General features: G+C 37.0%; 1 protein-coding gene across 2 annotated transcripts in view; it reads right to left on the minus strand.

Moving 5' to 3' along the window:
- PLXDC1 (plexin domain containing 1) overlaps nt 1-17,345 on the minus strand; it is a 102,160-nt gene extending 84,815 nt beyond the window's left edge. For both annotated transcript variants that reach the window (XM_058180804.1, XM_058180803.1), the window contains exon 1: nt 17,008-17,345. In XM_058180804.1, the coding sequence (XP_058036787.1) occupies nt 17,008-17,113 (106 nt within the window). In that variant the 5' untranslated portion in view covers nt 17,114-17,345. The remainder of the gene's footprint in view (nt 1-17,007) is intronic.
- Between the last annotated feature and the right edge of the window lie 312 nt (nt 17,346-17,657).

Here is a 17,657-nt window from a genome sequence, read left to right on the forward strand (position 1 = left end):
ATATTTAAAGGGCTTCCTATAATTTATTTAACTGTGCTCCTTATCAAACCTTTACAAGACAGCCTGAGATACTATCTCTTGCAGACAGATGAAGGCATTGATTCCCACAGGGAGTGGTAGACTTACAGAGTTTATGACAAAGCCGTGATTAGGATGGCAAAACTTATAAAAACTATATTTGACGGCAGTCATTGGATTCTCTGACTCCACAGGGTATCCGGTTGTGGGTTCCTGAAGAACTCAGATTTCATATTGGTGAAAATATGCAAGATATCCCTAAAATCAACATCCATTCCTGAGGAGTTGCATATTTTGGCCAATGTAACTCAATTTGTTTTTTGTTTTTGTTTTGTTTTGTTTATTTGTTTTTTTTAAAAAAAAACTGGTAGGATGGAAAGGAGAAAATCATAGACCAACTTATTTTAGCATTTCTTCTGGAGAAATTAGTAGAAAGTGTTATTAAAGACAAAAAAACCCACAACACATATAGAAAATATGTGGGCTTCTGGAAGATTCCTATAGCGCTTTGAGACTATAGACCTTTCCCCAGTGCTTTCAAACCATCTTTGATGCAGCAGAAAACTAGACTGGCACAAAATTGGCTATTTCTTTTTAATTCTAATACTTCTATTTTAAAGTCTCTACAGCCACATGAGCTCCCTCTAAAATATTGCATAGGGAAACCTAAGAGATGTTACTCACCTTGAGGCTCCCCTCAAAAAGGGAGTTTATTAATTTGGCTCCATTACTGTTAAAGATGGTATTAGCCAGGGTGAAATGCTCCCAGTTTGGACTGGATTGGCTGATCTGGTAGAGATGGCGGTGGGTGGTTCGGAGCACTGGTATTTTTTATTTATTTTATTTATTTATTTAATTTTGTCACAACAATATATGTAGGTATCGTACAAAAAGATTATATAATATATAAACACATATATGAGTAAATATAAGGAGGTATAAGCATATATATATATATAGGAAGAAGAAAAGAAAAACAATAGGACAGGAACAGTAGGCACGTTTGTGCGCTTATGCACGCCCCTTATGGTCCTCTTAGGAATGGGGTGAGGTCAATAGTAGAGAGTTTTTGGTTAAAGCAAAAGTCCTTGCCCTCTCCCCCATGCCCACCCAAACACCCAGTCGCCCAGTGGCCCGCTTACCCACTTGCCACTTCTTTCCGGATCGCTCGCTTTTCCCACCCGAATGGTTGTAAAAAATGCTTTTAAAAGGTTAGGGTTAGGATTAGGATCAATGAGGTAGTTGAAAACAAGTTTATAAGTCAGGAAAAATGCCAATCTTTTTTTTTTTTTTTTTTTTTTATTAAAATAGTTTTACAACAATTAAATTTTTCCCCCCTCCCCCCCTCCCTCCTAAACCCCCCTCCCCCCCCCGGACTTCCCGGAGCAAACACAAGGTATAGTTCCTTAAACAAAACAGTCATACATTAAATTTTTAAAAATCTAACACAATTATAATCTTTCTCTCACATAACCTGACTTCTTCCATTAAAATCAAAATAACATCCTTCATTCAAAAGCAATCCGAAATTTCTTAATCTGATATCTATTTTGAATATAATCAATCCAGTTCTTCCATTCATTTAAATATTTTTCTTGAGTACTGTCTTTCAAGAAGGCTGAGATTTTAGCCATCTCAGCCAAATTGGAAACTTTCAATATCCATTCTTCTATTGTGGGTAATTCTTTTTTCTTCCAATATTGTCCAATCAACAGTCGTGCTGCTGTTATTAAGTTCAAAATCAACTTAGTCTCAATCACTGTACAGTCCGTTGTTATTCCCAAAAGGAAAAATTGCGGTAGGAACTTTATCTTCTTCTTCAAAACATTCTGCATAATCCACCAGATTCTTATCCAGAAAGACTTAATTTTCTTACAAGTCCACCATACATGAAAATATGTAGCATCATCACAATTACATCTCCAACATTTCGCTTGCATATCTGGATACATACATGATAATTTCTTAGGATCTAAATGCCATCTATAAAACATCTTATAAAAATTTTCCCTTAAATTCTGCGCTTGCGTAAATTTAACATTTCTAACCCAAATTTTTCCCATGTTTCCAACATTATTGGTTCTTGAATATTCTGTGCCCATTTTATCATACAATCCTTTATTAAATCTCTTTCAGAATCTATTTCTATCAACACAGTATACAATCTCTTTATATGCCCCTGAGTTTGATTTCTAATTTGTTTAACCAAATTTTCTTCATTTTGAATGATACCAATTTTCTGATCTTCTTTCCATCTAGCCTTTAACTGTCCATATTGAAACCAAGTATAATTCCTCCCTTCTTCTTTTAATGTATCCAAAGATTTTAGTTGTAAATTTCCCCTCTCATTGTATAAAAGATCTTTATAAGTAATCATTTCTTGTTCCTGTTCTATATTTATATTCTCTACTGCGTGCCTAGGACATGCCCATATAGGAATTTTGTAATTTAACTTATAATAATATTTTTTCCAGACACGCAGAAGAGAAATTCTCAACACATGATTCTTAAAAGCTTTATCTACTTTCTTATCATACAATAAATATGCATGCCAACCATATAATAAATCATAACCTTCTATATTCAAAATCCTTTCCTCCGTCAAATTAAACCAATCACTTAATACCGAAAGAACAACTGCTTCATAATACAATTTTAAATTAGGCATTTTAATCCTCCTCTTTCCGTGTATCTTGCATTATTTTCATTTTGACTCTCGCTTTTTCCTTCCCATATAAATTTATTAATTCCAATCTGCCATTCATCCAAATTTTTATCTTTCTTAATTATTGGTATCATCTGAAACAAGAACAAGAATTTAGGCAAAACATTCATTTTATAGCTGCTATTCTCCTAACAAAGATAATTGTAATTTTTCCAAGTATTCATTTCCTTCTGAATTTTTTCCATAACACATCATAATTATTCTTATACAATTTTCCATTTGATGATGTAAGAAAGACTCCTAAATATTTAACCTTTTTTACAATTTCAAATCCTGTTATTTCCTCTAGTTTTTCTTTCTGGTTCTTAATCATATTTTTGGTTAACACTTTTGTTTTATTTTGATTCACTTTAAACCCTGAGACCCTTCCATATTGATTAATTACTTCCAACAAATATACACTGAATTTATAGGCTGAGTCAACATAACAACCAAATCATCTGCAAATGCTCTGACTTTATATTCATATCTTCTAATTCTAATACCTCTATCTCCTTAACTCTCTTATCTTATCCAATAAAGGTTCCAAAGATAAAATAAACAATAAAGGTGATAAAGGACACCCTGCCTTGTTCCTTTCGCAATTTTAAAACTATCTGTCAAACTACCATTAATTATTATCTGAGCTGTTTGCTCTCCATAAATTGCCCTAAGTATTCGTATAAAACCATTTCCAAATTGCATTTTGTCTGTTAATTTAAATAAAATTCCCAATGCAAACGATCAAAAGCTTTCTCTGCATCCAAAATATAAACGCTGCGGAATCTGATTTTTCTTTTCCAAGTATTCCAATATATTCACTATCTGCCTAACGTTATTCCTCATTTGTCTCCCTTTTATAAAACCAGACTGGTCAGTGTGGATCCTTTGTTGTACAATTTCCATTAACCTATTTGCCATTATTTTTGCAAAAATCTTATAATCATTATTCAAGAGTGAAATTGGTCTATAATTCCCAGGCTTAGTACAATCCTGATCCTCTTTTGGTATCAATGAAATAAAAGTAGTCCTCCATGATGGTGGTACTCCATCCCCTCAATATCTGATTGAATAACTCCATAAGTGGACCAACTATCTCATCCTGTAACTTTTTATAATATATTGCTGTAAGTCCATCTGTGCCCGGGGATTTCCCTATTTTTAATTGCTTTATTACCCAAATAATTTCCTCAGAAGTTATAGGCCGATTCAACTCTTCCCTTTGTTCATTAGTTAAACCTTTAACCTTATATTCTTTCAAATATTTATCAATATCCATATTCAATATTGTATCTCTGGCATATAAATTTGTATAATATTCCAAGAAAGCTTTTTTAATTTTATCCTGTTGAAATCGCACTTTACCCTTGTATTCAATTCCTTCAATAGTACGTGCTTTCTGTCTTTTCCTTAACATATAAGCCAACCACCTCCCTGATTTATTGGCATTACAAAAAGTATTATGTTTAGCATATTGTATATTGGTTGCCACCTGATCTGCCATTAACATATTAAATTGACTCTGTAATATCTTTATCGCCTCAATAGTTTTTAAATCATGTGGATTATGTACCAATAATTGTTGTTTCCTCTGAATTTCCTCTTCTAAATCCCTACGCTGTTTTTGTAGTTTTCTCCTCTGTCTACTATTAATATATATCAAGTTTCCTCTCATAAAGGCCTTGCTCGCGTCCCACACCATTTCTATCGAAGTTCCCTTTCCCAAATTATAATCAAAAAATTCTTTCATTTGTTTTTTACATTGATTTACATTATCCTCATATCTAAACAAATTTTCATTTATTCTCCATGATCTTCTTCCACCTTCATATTGCAACTCCATCCATACCGGACTATGATCAGTTAAACACCTTGGAAATATCTTTGTTTTCCTAACCCTAGAAAGCAAGTCATTGGTAATTAATATAAAATCAATACGTGAAAAAGATTGATGCCTATCCGAAAAATAAGTATAATCTCTATCATCAAAATTCTGCCTTCTCCATATATCTTTCAACTCAAAATCTTCCATCAAATCAAAAAGATTTAGGCAATTTTGCATGCATAGGAATTTTCTTAGAAAGAGTTCTTTTATCTTTTCTAATGTCCATTACACCATTCCAATCCCTAATATAATAAATGTTTTATAGTCCCAAAAAGTCAATTTTTCATGTAACAATTTATAAAATTTTTCTTGTTGTTGATTAGGTGCATATATGCCAATCACAAGTGTCTTTTTTCCTTCTAAAATCAATTCAATAGCAATATATCTTCCTTGAATGTCCGTTTCAATTAATTTACTTGATATATTTTTCTTCAAATATATAACTATACCATTTTTCTTATTCGAGCAGAAGAAACAAAATGTTTACCTAATTTCGAATTAATCAAATATTTCTGATCTGATAATTTTATATGTGTCTCTTGCAAACATATCACATCATTTTTAAATTGTTTCAAATAATGGAATATTTTTCTTCTTTTCTGTGCTGAATTTAAACCATTAACATTCCATGTCAAAAATTTATTTGCCATCTCTGGCCTCTTGAAGCTTCTGAGCAATTAGCTGAAGACCCTCACTCTTCGGCTTGGCTCCTCCCACAGCTTCAGTAGTAGAATCCATTCTTGTCTTTGAAGTCGTTCCTCCATCTCCTTACGCCTAATAGCTCCCCTTGTCACTCTTTGTTCCTGAGATTGTTCTTGAGGGACTGATATCACAGGTGCAGTTTCAGCTTCCCCACTCTGTTTCTCTTGAAGACTTTTATCCACTGTTTCTACATCCACTTTCAATACATTAAAAAGAAAATCTTTTGCTTTCAGTTCAGTATCAATTCGATATCTCCTGCCTTGAAAAAATACTGTTAAACCAATTGGAACCTCCCATCTATATTGAATCTGATGCTTCTTAAGCTCTTGTGTAAAAAACCTAAAATCCTTCTATCCTTTAACATTTTAGCAGGGATCTCTTTCAAAACCAACACCTCCTGTTCTGCTATTTGCAATTTCTTTTGGTATGTAGCTTGCAAAATCTGATTTCTTATTGTAGAAGTTAAAAAATAAATTACAATATCTCTTGGGAGCTTTTTCTGCCTCGCTACCCAAGAATTAACCCTGTATGCCTTATCAATTTGAAAATCAACTTCTCGAGGGTCCATGCCTAACATTTCAGCTACGGCTTCTGATATAACTTTTTTGGGGTCTTCTTCCTTTCGGTCTTGGTGACCCCTAAATCTCAAAGGCTTTTCCAATGCTCTATATTGCAATACCACCACATGATCCTCATTTTATCCACTTTATTTTGAAGCTCTCCAACTTTATTATCCAAATACTGATTTGCTTGACTAATTACTTCCACTTTATCCTCCATTACTTCCAAATTTTTTGCCAAACCTTGAAAAACCATCAATAAATCTTCTCTAATTTTTTTATTAGTCTCTTTAATTTCTTCCCTAAGTTGATCCTTCACACCATGAATATTATTCATAATTTCTTTAAATCGCTCTTCAGAAACTCTGTTCTGTTCCTTTAATATATCTTCTAAATTAGTTTCAGACCCCCTTCTCGTCATGGGAGCTTTTGGTGGCTTAAAAGCCATTTTAATTTAAGTAAAGTCTCTAATTAAAATTAGTAAATCTCAAAGTCTCAAAAAGTCTCCAATTAAAGTTGTAAAATAAAAACTTTCACCTTGCCTCCTCTGGAAAGCTTCTATTCAGCTAAAATCCACAAAGACAAACTTCGCTTTCTCTCACAAGCAGCCTCCAATCCACTTCCTTTCAGACGCCATTTCTTCCTTCACTAAGTTCAAGTAAGAAAAAGTTTTCCCCTTTTAAAAAGGAGTAGAAGTCAGCTCTCTTCTTGCTTCCCCAGTAATCGATCGCTTGTATTTGTCCCCGTCTGCTTGAAGTTATTCAAAACGGAATCAATTGAGCAGAGGTGGGCGTTTTCCTCTTGTCCTGCTTAATTAACAGGATCGAGCCGAGTCTGGAGGGGGCTGGGTTATGCAGGCAGCCGTCCGAGACTCTGCATAAGAAAGCAGAGCCCCTGGGGCAATCTTCTGCTATCCAGCTGCTCTGGCTAATTCTCTTTCACCCAGAGAAAAGCTTTGAAGCTGGCTAACAGTCGTTCTCCCGCTGTTTCACCAGCTTTTACAGAATCTCAGTTCGGGACGCCATTCCAGGCGTCCTTCTCGGGGAAAACGAAACCACCGGAAGTCCAGGAAAAATGCCAATCTTGTATGTGGCTGCATTACAACTGATTTGAAAAGAAATCAAATGCCAACTAGAAAAAAGAGTTTAAAAACCTACCAATTTAAGGAAATAGAATATGCTCATATAGGGCACAGCTTTTGGAAGCTTTTCAGCTTAAAAAGGGTAAGAATTCTTATATAACATGTGCATGCCATAGAAAATTTTCCATTGTTAGTGCTATTAAAATATGGGTGGGGGGAGGGCGGGAGTCAGTAAAATTAAGCATAGGGAGATTTGGGACCATCAAAGAGAAGTGCTTTTTTAATAAATTTATTGTCATGGGATTTGATGAGGGTCTTAGGGAATTTACATTTGTCCTATTTCTACATTAATCTTTTCCAAGATTCTCAATATTGCACAAATGGTTTTTTTCCCCCTTTTCCATACAATAGAATTTGCTGCTACTAACGTAGAAAGTAACTTCAATTTAGACTACAGATATCTGGACTTCTAGGAAAGAGATGGCAGACTGAAGATAGCTTCCTAAAAAGTTTGTTCACAGTGGAACAAAGAGGTAGTGAGTAAGCCAGCTTTTTGATAATTCTTCTCTGGACAAGGAGAGGACTTGAGATCGCCTATAAGCACTCCAAACAGCTGCTCCTCTGGTGGATTTAGAGCTCGGGGAGATGAGAGAATAATCACAGCCTAAAGAGTCATGGTGGCGCAATAGTTAGACTGCAATACTGCAGGATACTTCTGTTGACTGCCGGCTGCCAGCAATTTGGCAGTTTGATCCCCACTGGCTCAAGACTGACTCAGTTTTCCATCCTTATGAGGTCAGCAAAATGAGGACCCAAATTGTTGGGGGCAATATGCTGACTCTGTAAACCACTTAGAGAGGGCTGTGAAGCATATATAAGTCTAAATGTTTTTGCTATTGCTATCTTGCTCCAGCAATGATCAGTGTCTTTGAAAGGACATTAGTTTGCATATTTCTTTTTCTTATCACTTTTGGAAATTACTTGTTAACTGTTTTTCCATTATTAGGAAACTTTGGATCCACACATTGCATAGCATTGGTATTTGCCTTCCAGCTTCACTAAAAGAAGCTTTAAGAACTTATTTTTTTAATAAACAGTAAATGTTGATTAAAGCTTTGATTTTAGAAAATTACAAATGGACTAAAAGTGCAGATGAATTTTACATAATATTTTAGAATTAATTATAAACAATTCTTTCCATGGGAAAATGTTACTGTTGTAATTTAAAAAATAACAATGATAACATTCTTAAAAAATTGGAGCCTAGAGGGAATTAGAAGTAGCTAAAGTTTACCAGGAGAACATTGAATGAAGCACAGTGTTTAACACTGAACATTGAAGGATATTTTTGAACAATGGACCCAGCAGTTAATTTTAAAAATGTCTGCCTCTATAAATAGACTGTATTTATAAGATATTATGGATGAGCAGAAAGTTCTACCTCAAAGCATTGAGACTGAGTTGAAAGTGGATTTCTACAAGAACGACATGGAAAAAGAGATTGCACTTGGACATGAAAAGAAACGGACTGATTTCTTAATAATTAAAAAGAATTACAAATAATAAACCAAGAGAGCGACCTGAATAATTTTCCTATATTAGATTTACAAAAAAGGCATGCTAAAGTTTTGAAGAATTTTGTGAAAAGGGACAAAGACAAAATAAAAATAAACTAAATTTTACAACATTGCAGTATTTGAAGGAAGTAAAGACTGGTATTGTTAGAAATATAAAGGGAAGCAATATAAAGTTGCTTTATTTAATCAAGCTTAAGAATTGAGCTTTATCATATCAACTATGCTATTCTGGTGACTATATACTGCATGTAACTGATTTGAGTGTTATGTTTTTTATGATTATCTGCCACAGCTAACATCCCAAACAAGAGAAACTGAACTGAAGGACTTTTGCAAGTAAAATACATTCTTACAAGAATATACCACCTGGCTAATTCCTCAGCCAAATATTACATGCCAATCTTATTTGTTCCAATTCTTTCAAGGGGGATTCACACCACGATGATTTACATAAAATATTCTAAAATCTTTACAGTTTCCATTTAAACAAAGTGAAGAAACAGATGGACAAAATGAGGCCAGAACTTCAACTGGACAGGCCGAGAAGAGGAAGTGAAAAGATACTTGTCAGTTGTCACTTAGAGCTCTAAATGAAAAAATTCCCAATATATCATCAATCATCCATTCCCATTCAAGACAATTAAGAGATGAAAATATGAAGAGAGCAAATTTAGCAACACATAGACAGACTACTTCCTAATAATAAAAGCTGTTTAATCAAGGATAAAGACTTTATCTGAAAGTAGTAGGCTCTTATTTTTTTGGAAACACTTGAAGAGAACAGGTACGTCTGTCAGGTAAACTATATAATTCAGGAATGCCCCAAATCTGCCCAACTGTTTCATTTTGGTAATCTCATCCCAATCCCATCGTAAGGCCCATAAAAGTTCCTTTCCCAAACCGCTTCCCCCAGAGGATTCCATCTTCTGCCAGTAGCTGTTTGCCCCAAGCAATCCCTGCCCCTGTGATCCCTTTGATAAAGGAACAGAACAGGATGAGTTAATTCCAGAGAGAAGCTCAGGGTAGGCACTGTTCCCAAGGATGTTTAGGAACCAAATAGTCCTTCAAGAAAGGAAAGGATAGGCTGAGAGGCATGACCAGTGTCACAACGAGACAGTTGCGAACCCCAGGAACTCAGGGGGAAGCGCCAATATCCCCATCATTATGGGGGTCCACAACAGACCATAGCTCTCCTGCAGGGACAGCGAAGACAGAAGGAGCCGCCGGAGCGAACAGGGAAGTTGCAAATTCCCTACAGCACCGGCCTTTTAGCCTTCGATCCAGAGATGAGGACATGCAGCCATTACAAGCTGCCAAAGTCGGGATGGCCACATAAGACTGTGTTAGAGTGTTGAAGCGGTGAATTGGACAAAATATTGAAGCTGGGTGAATGAACACCAACTTACGGAGGACTATTTTAAAATTGATATTTGCCAAAAAAATTTTTAAAAACTCTGGAATAGCGGCTAAATTGACCAGGGCTGTTAATATAATAGAACAAAAGAAATGGAAGCAGTATCCAAAGACCTAACAGAAGCTTGATCTTTGAAATTGAAGTATAGATCCCTCAAAAAAAGGGGAGGAAATGGTTAAAGCCGGGAATTTGGATAAATTTGGAAGTTTGTAAAATTGATTAAAGATTACAAAAAGGAAAAGGAAAAATCAAGAACTTAAAACTGAAATTTGATAGAATATCTCCAATTTTCTTTTTCCTCTACAGACTGGAACTAAACAAATTTTAAACTTAAATCTATTGGACTTTAAATGGGACTAATTGGAAAAAACAAAAAATAAACTAAAATAAAACAAGGCTAAGTAAAAGAAACAAAATGGATACTTTTGCTAATTGTGGATTAGAATTGTGGATTGCAAAGTGACACCTAAAGGTGGAAGAGGAAACTACAAGAACTCTAGCTATTGTTGAAAATCTTTTTATGGCAGTGATAAGACTGGTGAGAACCGAAAGGGAGGACTTTGTTAATAAGCTGTTCGACCTTGACAAGAATAAGAGCTACAACTTCAAAGAATGAAACAGAGAACAACCGAAATGAAGAGAAACACACACACGATTTTTAAGCAAGAAATAAAAGAAACAACTACAAGATTGGATGCAAAATAAGACTCAGAAAAAAGCAAGAGCTGCTCCAGAACTGAGAGTGAACAAAGAACTTATGATGTTAAAATATAAACTTAAAGAATTATATAGGATTAATAGAGACAAATAAAAAATGGGGGAAGAGGGGAAAAGGAGAACCAACAAAAATATAGAATAAGCAAAGAAGGCATGTAATTTTAAGAGGAAAAAAAAATGAAATTGAAATAGATTAAGATGGAAATATTAATGAGGAGAATATATAAGCATGAGACTTCTTGAAATAAGGGAAATACTTGCTTTTTTTACTTTCTTTACAAGATTAAGAATTTTAAAATCTTCATCGATATGTAAAGAGTTGATTCATACTAATGTTATGGAGTTTGGCAGGACTGATAGAAATATAGGACAAGCAACGAAAGCAAGGAATTTTAAGAAAAAATAGAAAGGGAATCAATATTGATTAAGAGTGAACTATTAAAGAAATGATAGTATATAAAGATGAGATTTTCTGAAATAATGAATGTTAGCTTGTTTTCTACTTTTTTCTACAATATTAAGAATAATAACCTCAAAAATGTCTATTGAAATGTAAAGAGATGATGGATGTTGATGCTATAGAGAGTGAAAAGAAAGAAATTTGTAAATGGGAACATAGGGTTTTAACATAAATGGGAAGAAATAAAAGAGGGGAACTTTAAAAAAAAGGGATAGATTTGATTAAAGATTTAAATTTGGGACGGAGGGTCAGACAAGAATTTGTTTTAAAGAGCAACACAAATAGGGAAATTAAAAAGAGGGGAAGGGAAATACATTGATAAAATATATAAGAGAGTGGGGGGGAAATAAATTTGATATGATTATATATCTGGCTGATATTTTGTAGAAAAAAGGTATTTTGTATGTGGTTTGTTTTAAAATAAAAAAAAAAATTCCAAAAAAAAAAAAAAGGAAAGGAAAGGATAGGCTAAGTCTACTTGAAAGTGCCCTACAGCTCCTCCATAAGGAATGGACAGCATCTAAATGAAGGGCAAGGGGTTTGGTCCCAATGCAATAAAATCCTCTAGCTTGCAGAAGGAAGCCTGGGAAGCATTCTGCCTTTGGGTAGGATCTGGTTTTTCACCTCTGCTGGAATTTCATCTTGTCTTTGAAAGTCTCTGTTAAGCAAGAACAGGAATCAGATAATCTCCAAAGCTTTTTCAACTTCTAAAATTTTAGGATTCTCAATATAGATGTTTAACCATTTTTACTTAGTACATAAGAAAATAAATCTCATTATTCATGACAGCTGTTCTTTGATATTCTTACATATCATATACATCAGTTTGATTCTCATCAATATAGTGCAAAATATTTCAGAGCCTTTTAGTCTTATTGCTTACGCACACTGAAGATAAGATTCCCCTGCTTGATGATGTGGATTACATAATCCCATACTTAAGGTCTGAATGAGGCTAGGCAATTTGTGGCACTCCTGGGGCTATTGGATTACTATTCCCAATATTGTAAAGCATGGCCAACAATGAGGGATTCTGGGAATAGTAGTTTAGCAATGTTCAGATGGCTGTGGATTGCTTGGCCCTTTTCTAAAATAATTGTTTCTCCCCTCTTCTGCAACTGATATTCATATCAGCTGCTTCCAGATCTGTTACATTCCCAGAATTCCTAGCCAACACATCTGGAGAACACCAAGTTAATAAAAGACTGATTCATAGGAATTCTGTAGCTGACCTAACAATTTCACTTTGCCAAAACAGCCATTCCTTTTCCAGAGACATCATATCCTGTACCTTTAGTATTCATGCACTCTTGGGTGGGGAAAGGATGATCTTAGATTAGAAAAACTAAAACAAGCGCAGTTGAGCCAAGTACCTAATCAGACTTATGAACTATAGACAAGAACAAGAGACAGGATGAGTTCCCAAGGCTTAACTAGAAGGATAAACTTGTACGTTTCACAAAATTTTATGACAGTATGAGAAATTCATGAAGGGATGCAGTGACCTAAAAGGAAGAGGTAATTAGTTCTTCCTTGCTAGAGCTTTTCAGACATAGGCTGGGTAGCCATCTGTTATGAATATTTTACCTATGAATTTTCTTCATTGGATTAGATGGCCTTTAAGATTGCATCCAATTGAATAGAATAATAGAATTGGAAGGAACCTTGGAGGTCTTCTAGTCGAACTCTATGCTTAGGCAGGAAACCCTATACCAGCAGTCACCAACTGGTGGTCCGTAGACCACTGGTGGTCTGTGAGAAAAAAAATTTTTTTATTTCATTTGTCACAACAGCATACAAACATTGACATAAAACAACAACACATCATATAAGAAAAATATATATATAAGCAAAAGAATGCAATAACTATGTTAATTTGATATAATGAAAAGGAACAATAGGACAGGAACGGTAGGCACATTTCTGCTCTTATGCACGCCCCTTATAGTCCTCTTAGGAATGGGGTGAGGTCAAAAGTAGACAGTTTTTGGTTGAAGATTTTTGGATTTTGAGTAGAGACTATAGAGTCAGGTAATGAGTTCCAAGCGTTAACAACTCTGTTACAGAAGTCATATTTTCTGCAATCAAGTTTGAAGCGGTTGACATTAAGTTTGAATCTATTGTTTGCTCTTGTATTATTGCGATTGAAGCTGAAGTAGTCTTTTACAGGAAGGATATTGCAATAGATGATTCTGTGTGTTAAACACAGGTCATGTCGGAGTCGGCGGAGTTCTAAGTTTTCTAATCCCAGGATTTCAAGTCTGGTGGCATAAGGTATTTTGTTGTTTACAGAGGAGCGAAGAACTCTTCTAATAAAATATTTCTGGACGCGTTCGATTGTATTAATATCAGAGATGTGGTATGGGTTCCAGACAGGTGAGCTGTATTCAAGAATAGGTCTGGCAAATGTTTTGTATGCTCTGGTTAGTAGTGTAGCGTTTTTGGGAAAGAAGCTGCGTAAAATTAGGTTTACAACTCTTAGAGCCTTTTTTTCTATGTAGTTGCAGTGGGCTTTGGCATTTAGGTCATTTGATATGAAAACTTCAAGGTCTTTGACAGGGTGGGGGTCGTCAGTAAGGTAATCTCCATCAAGCTTGTATTTGTTGTTTGGGTTCTTTTTTCCAATATGTAAGACTGAGCATTTGCTGGTTGAGATTTGGAGTTGCCAAGTTTTGGACCAATTGGATACAAAGTCAAGGTCTTCTTGAAGGGTAGAAGTATTGTTAGTGGTACTAAATAGTTTGACATCGTCAGCAAAGAGAACACAATAACTTGAGATAAGGGCACAGAGATCATTTATGTATAGTATAAAGAGCGTTCTGTGGTGGTCCACAGAAAAATTATTTGCATTTTTTATATTGCACTAAATCAGGAGTCCTCAAATTACAGCCTCCTGGGCCAGATACGTTCAATGAATGTTTGTGTTGCTGCAGAGAGTCTCCCGCTTCAGGGTCTTTTTATGTGGGTCGGAGGGGCTGAGAAATTCCAACTTAGGGTCTGCTTCAGCCACCTGGTGCGGGGCTTTGGGTGAAGGATGGAGGAAAGTGCCACTGGTGGCGAAGAGCCAGAGGGCCTTCTTCCAGGGGGACTGCATCAAGGCCTAGAACTGGCTGACCATCTCAGCCTGCTGAGCCTCCAGGTGCCAGTACCTGGCCTTACACTCCTACAGATCTTTCCTCTACTTGGAAATCCTATGCTCCTAGTCCTAAGTGAGGCACTTCTGCTGAGCTTCCTTCTCGGTCAGATCCAATTTGAACTGAGCTGTTTTGCCAACTCTTTCTTGTGATGGCTGCTTAGCTCCAATAACTGCTTCCTGTTGGGCCCTAAGGAGCCCGAGCAGGCAGGCGAGGAATGGCTGGGAGGGGAGGGATGAGTAGAGGCTGGTGAGGCGCCCCTTGACATGAGTGACATCGAGTTGGCCATGCCCACCCAGTCACACCCACCTAGCCATGCCCCCCAGCCGGTAAGCAGATCATATTACTGGTTTGCAGGATTTAAAATTATGAATTCAGTGGTCCTTGAGGTCTGAAAGGTTGGTGACCCCTGCCCTATACCATTTCAGGCAAATGGTTATCTAATCTCTTATTAAACCTTCCAGTGTTGGAGCATTCACAACTGCTGGAGGCAAGTTGTTCCACTGATTAATTGTTCTCACTGCCAGGAAATTTCTTCTTAGTTCTAAGTTGTGTCTCTCCTTGATTAGTTTCCATTCCATTGCTCCTTGTCCTGCCCTCAGGTGCTTTGGAGAATTAACTTGACTCTCTCTTCTTTGTGGCAGCCCCTCAGATATTGGAAAAATGTTATCATGTCATCCCTAGTCCTTCTTTTTATTAAACTAAACATACCCAATTCCAGCAACCGTTCTTTATGTTTTAGCCTTCAGTCCCCTATTCATCTTTGTTGTTCTTCTCTGTACTTTTTCTAGAGCAGGGCTGTCAAACTTGCAGCCCGTGGGCTGGATGCATCACACCAGAGGTGGGTTTCAGCAGGTTCTGACCAGCTCTGGAGAACCGGTAGCGGAAATTTTGAGTAGTTTGGAGAAATGGTAATAAAAATTCTAACTGGCCCCACCCCCATCTATTCTCTGCCTCCCAAGTCCCAGCTGATAGGGAGGAAATGAGGATTTTACAGTATCCTTCCCCTGGATGGGGGACGGAATGGAGATTTTACAGTATCCTTCCCCTGCCATGCCCACCAAGCCATACCCAAAGAACTGGTAGTGAAAAAAATTGAAATCCACCAGTGCATCACACACTGGCCACGCCTAGCCCCAGTTTAGCGAAGGGGGGAGAAAGTCCCAACACGTCACGTGATGCTGCTGTGACGACATGAGTTTGACACCTCTGTTCTAGAGTCTCAACATATTTTTATATTGTGGCGACCAAAACTGGATGAAGTATTCCAAGTGTGGCCTTACCAAAACATTATAAAGCGGTATTAACATTAACATTTCATGTGATCTTGATTCTATCCCTCTGTTAATGCAGCCTAGAACTATGTTGGCTTTTTTTGGCAGCTGCTGCACACTGCTGGCTCACATTTAAATGATTGTCCATTAGGACTCCAAGATCCCTCTCACACTTATCATCCACGGTTCAGTTTTAAAACCATTGAAATTCATTATTTTCCTAATTGTTATCATGTGCATTAACCCATCATTTGCTCAAGGCAAATGATAGATTATAATATAATGAAACTGAAATAGACAGCCACTTAATGTCACCTTGCACTGTGAGATAATTGGCCTATAAAATTGATATAAGCAAACAAATATACAGAAATAACCAGCCAAAATGGTAAATATGGCTTCTTCCCTAAAAACAGAACCTTTTCAAATGGAATGGATTCCATAATTTGCAAGCAACATAGGAGAAGGCCTTCAGTCTCTATACATGAGCTCATCCATAGGAGCATCTATCTACCCAATTCATTTCTGCTTGGACTCATTGGATTTCATGTTGGAGCCTTGTTTACAAATGAGACACAACACAAGAACTGGGAAAGTAGATCAGTGATTTTGCGAGCTAATTAGCATAATACAAAACCAGCAACTCTGTTAAATATATGGAAACAGTTTCTCACAAACGTGATCTATTCTAAAGAGAAGATTATATGAAGTGTATCACTACAGTATGGTGAACTAAGTTCCCAAGGAACACATGTTCGGATGTACCCTCAGTGGATCCATCTGGCTGTGTAATATGATATATATTTTCATATATACACAAACATAAATCATAAGCACAATAACTAAGTTTACCCAAGATTATGTCAGAAATTGACTGGCTGGTTTGTGACATAGTCCAAATGTTCCTTCTGGTTCATATGAACCCAGAAAGTTGGCTTAATTTCATACTAACGAATATAAACAGTAACTAGAAGCACTGTATGAATTGTCACCCCACAACTCTTCAAATTCGCCAGACATTTGTGTCTTGCATTGCCACAATGAATCATTCTTTTTCAATAGTCTTCCATGCGTTTTTAAGTGACTGGAGGGTTTTATGGACCAATACTTTGATGCACATAGAAATCTATATATAATGCTGCCATTTGACAGGTATCTCTTTGTGCTTTTCTATGAAAATAAATACTATTTCATTTGTGTACCCTTGGTGCCCTCGCAGAGTCACCTGTGTGTTTTACATATCATTCTGCACATGTACCTTATTCCCATTGTTGTTTTGGGCTGGCTCACACTTGATTCCTCTATGCACACCTGTCTTCACCTTCCCTCCTTGCCCCTTTATCTCACATCCCAATTTTGGTGAATGGGTATTTCTTGAAGCTTTCTTTCCCCAGGTTCACTGGACAACAGGCACCTCCAACCCGCCTCCCGCTCCTCGTTCATTCTTTGCTCACTCGCCCCATGGAAGGTGTGGACTGTACCTGCTCCTTTCCTTTCCGGGAAGGAAGATCCCATTGCCTCCTCCTGCAGAAGCCAGAGCAGCACCAGTGCTCCCCAGGAAAGCTTCCGCGATTCGGGTTGCCCCATCACTCCACTGCACCACTTTTCCTTGGCACGAACTTTCTGGTGTGCCTGGGGAGCAGCTTCCACCCGGGCCGTTCCTCTCTCTCCTCTGCAGCCACCACCTCCGTTCGGCTGCCGACGGCGTGGGATGAGTGGCTCCCGGAAGATTCCTGCTCGGTGGCGAAAACTTGTCTGCTTCAAAACCCAGCATTTGGAGGTTGCTGGTGCAGCACGGAACTGTCAAAGCTCAGCTGAGCGGAGGGCGGGGGGTGAGGGTGGGCGAGAGAGGCAGGAGTAAGGGGGCTGGGAAGGATGGAGAGGAACCGGGGAGTCGGCCTGCCCTCTGGTGGCCATTGGTAGAATTTGGTACAATATAGTATCCAGAAGTGGGATGAGTGTTCTACCTATCCTGGCCTTACTTTGTAGATAAAGTAAAAAGTTACTTTGGTGGAGCTAGTCAAGAACATGGGAACCGATTTGCAAACGCAGGATTCTAATCTTCCTAGAATTATGCAACATTAGGGTTGGAAGAGACTTGGTAGGTGATAAATTTGAACCTTTTGACCAG

The sequence above is a fragment of the Ahaetulla prasina genome, chromosome 4 (assembly GCF_028640845.1).
Source record: "Ahaetulla prasina isolate Xishuangbanna chromosome 4, ASM2864084v1, whole genome shotgun sequence".
In the NCBI taxonomy this organism is placed as follows: Eukaryota; Metazoa; Chordata; class Lepidosauria; order Squamata; family Colubridae; genus Ahaetulla; species Ahaetulla prasina.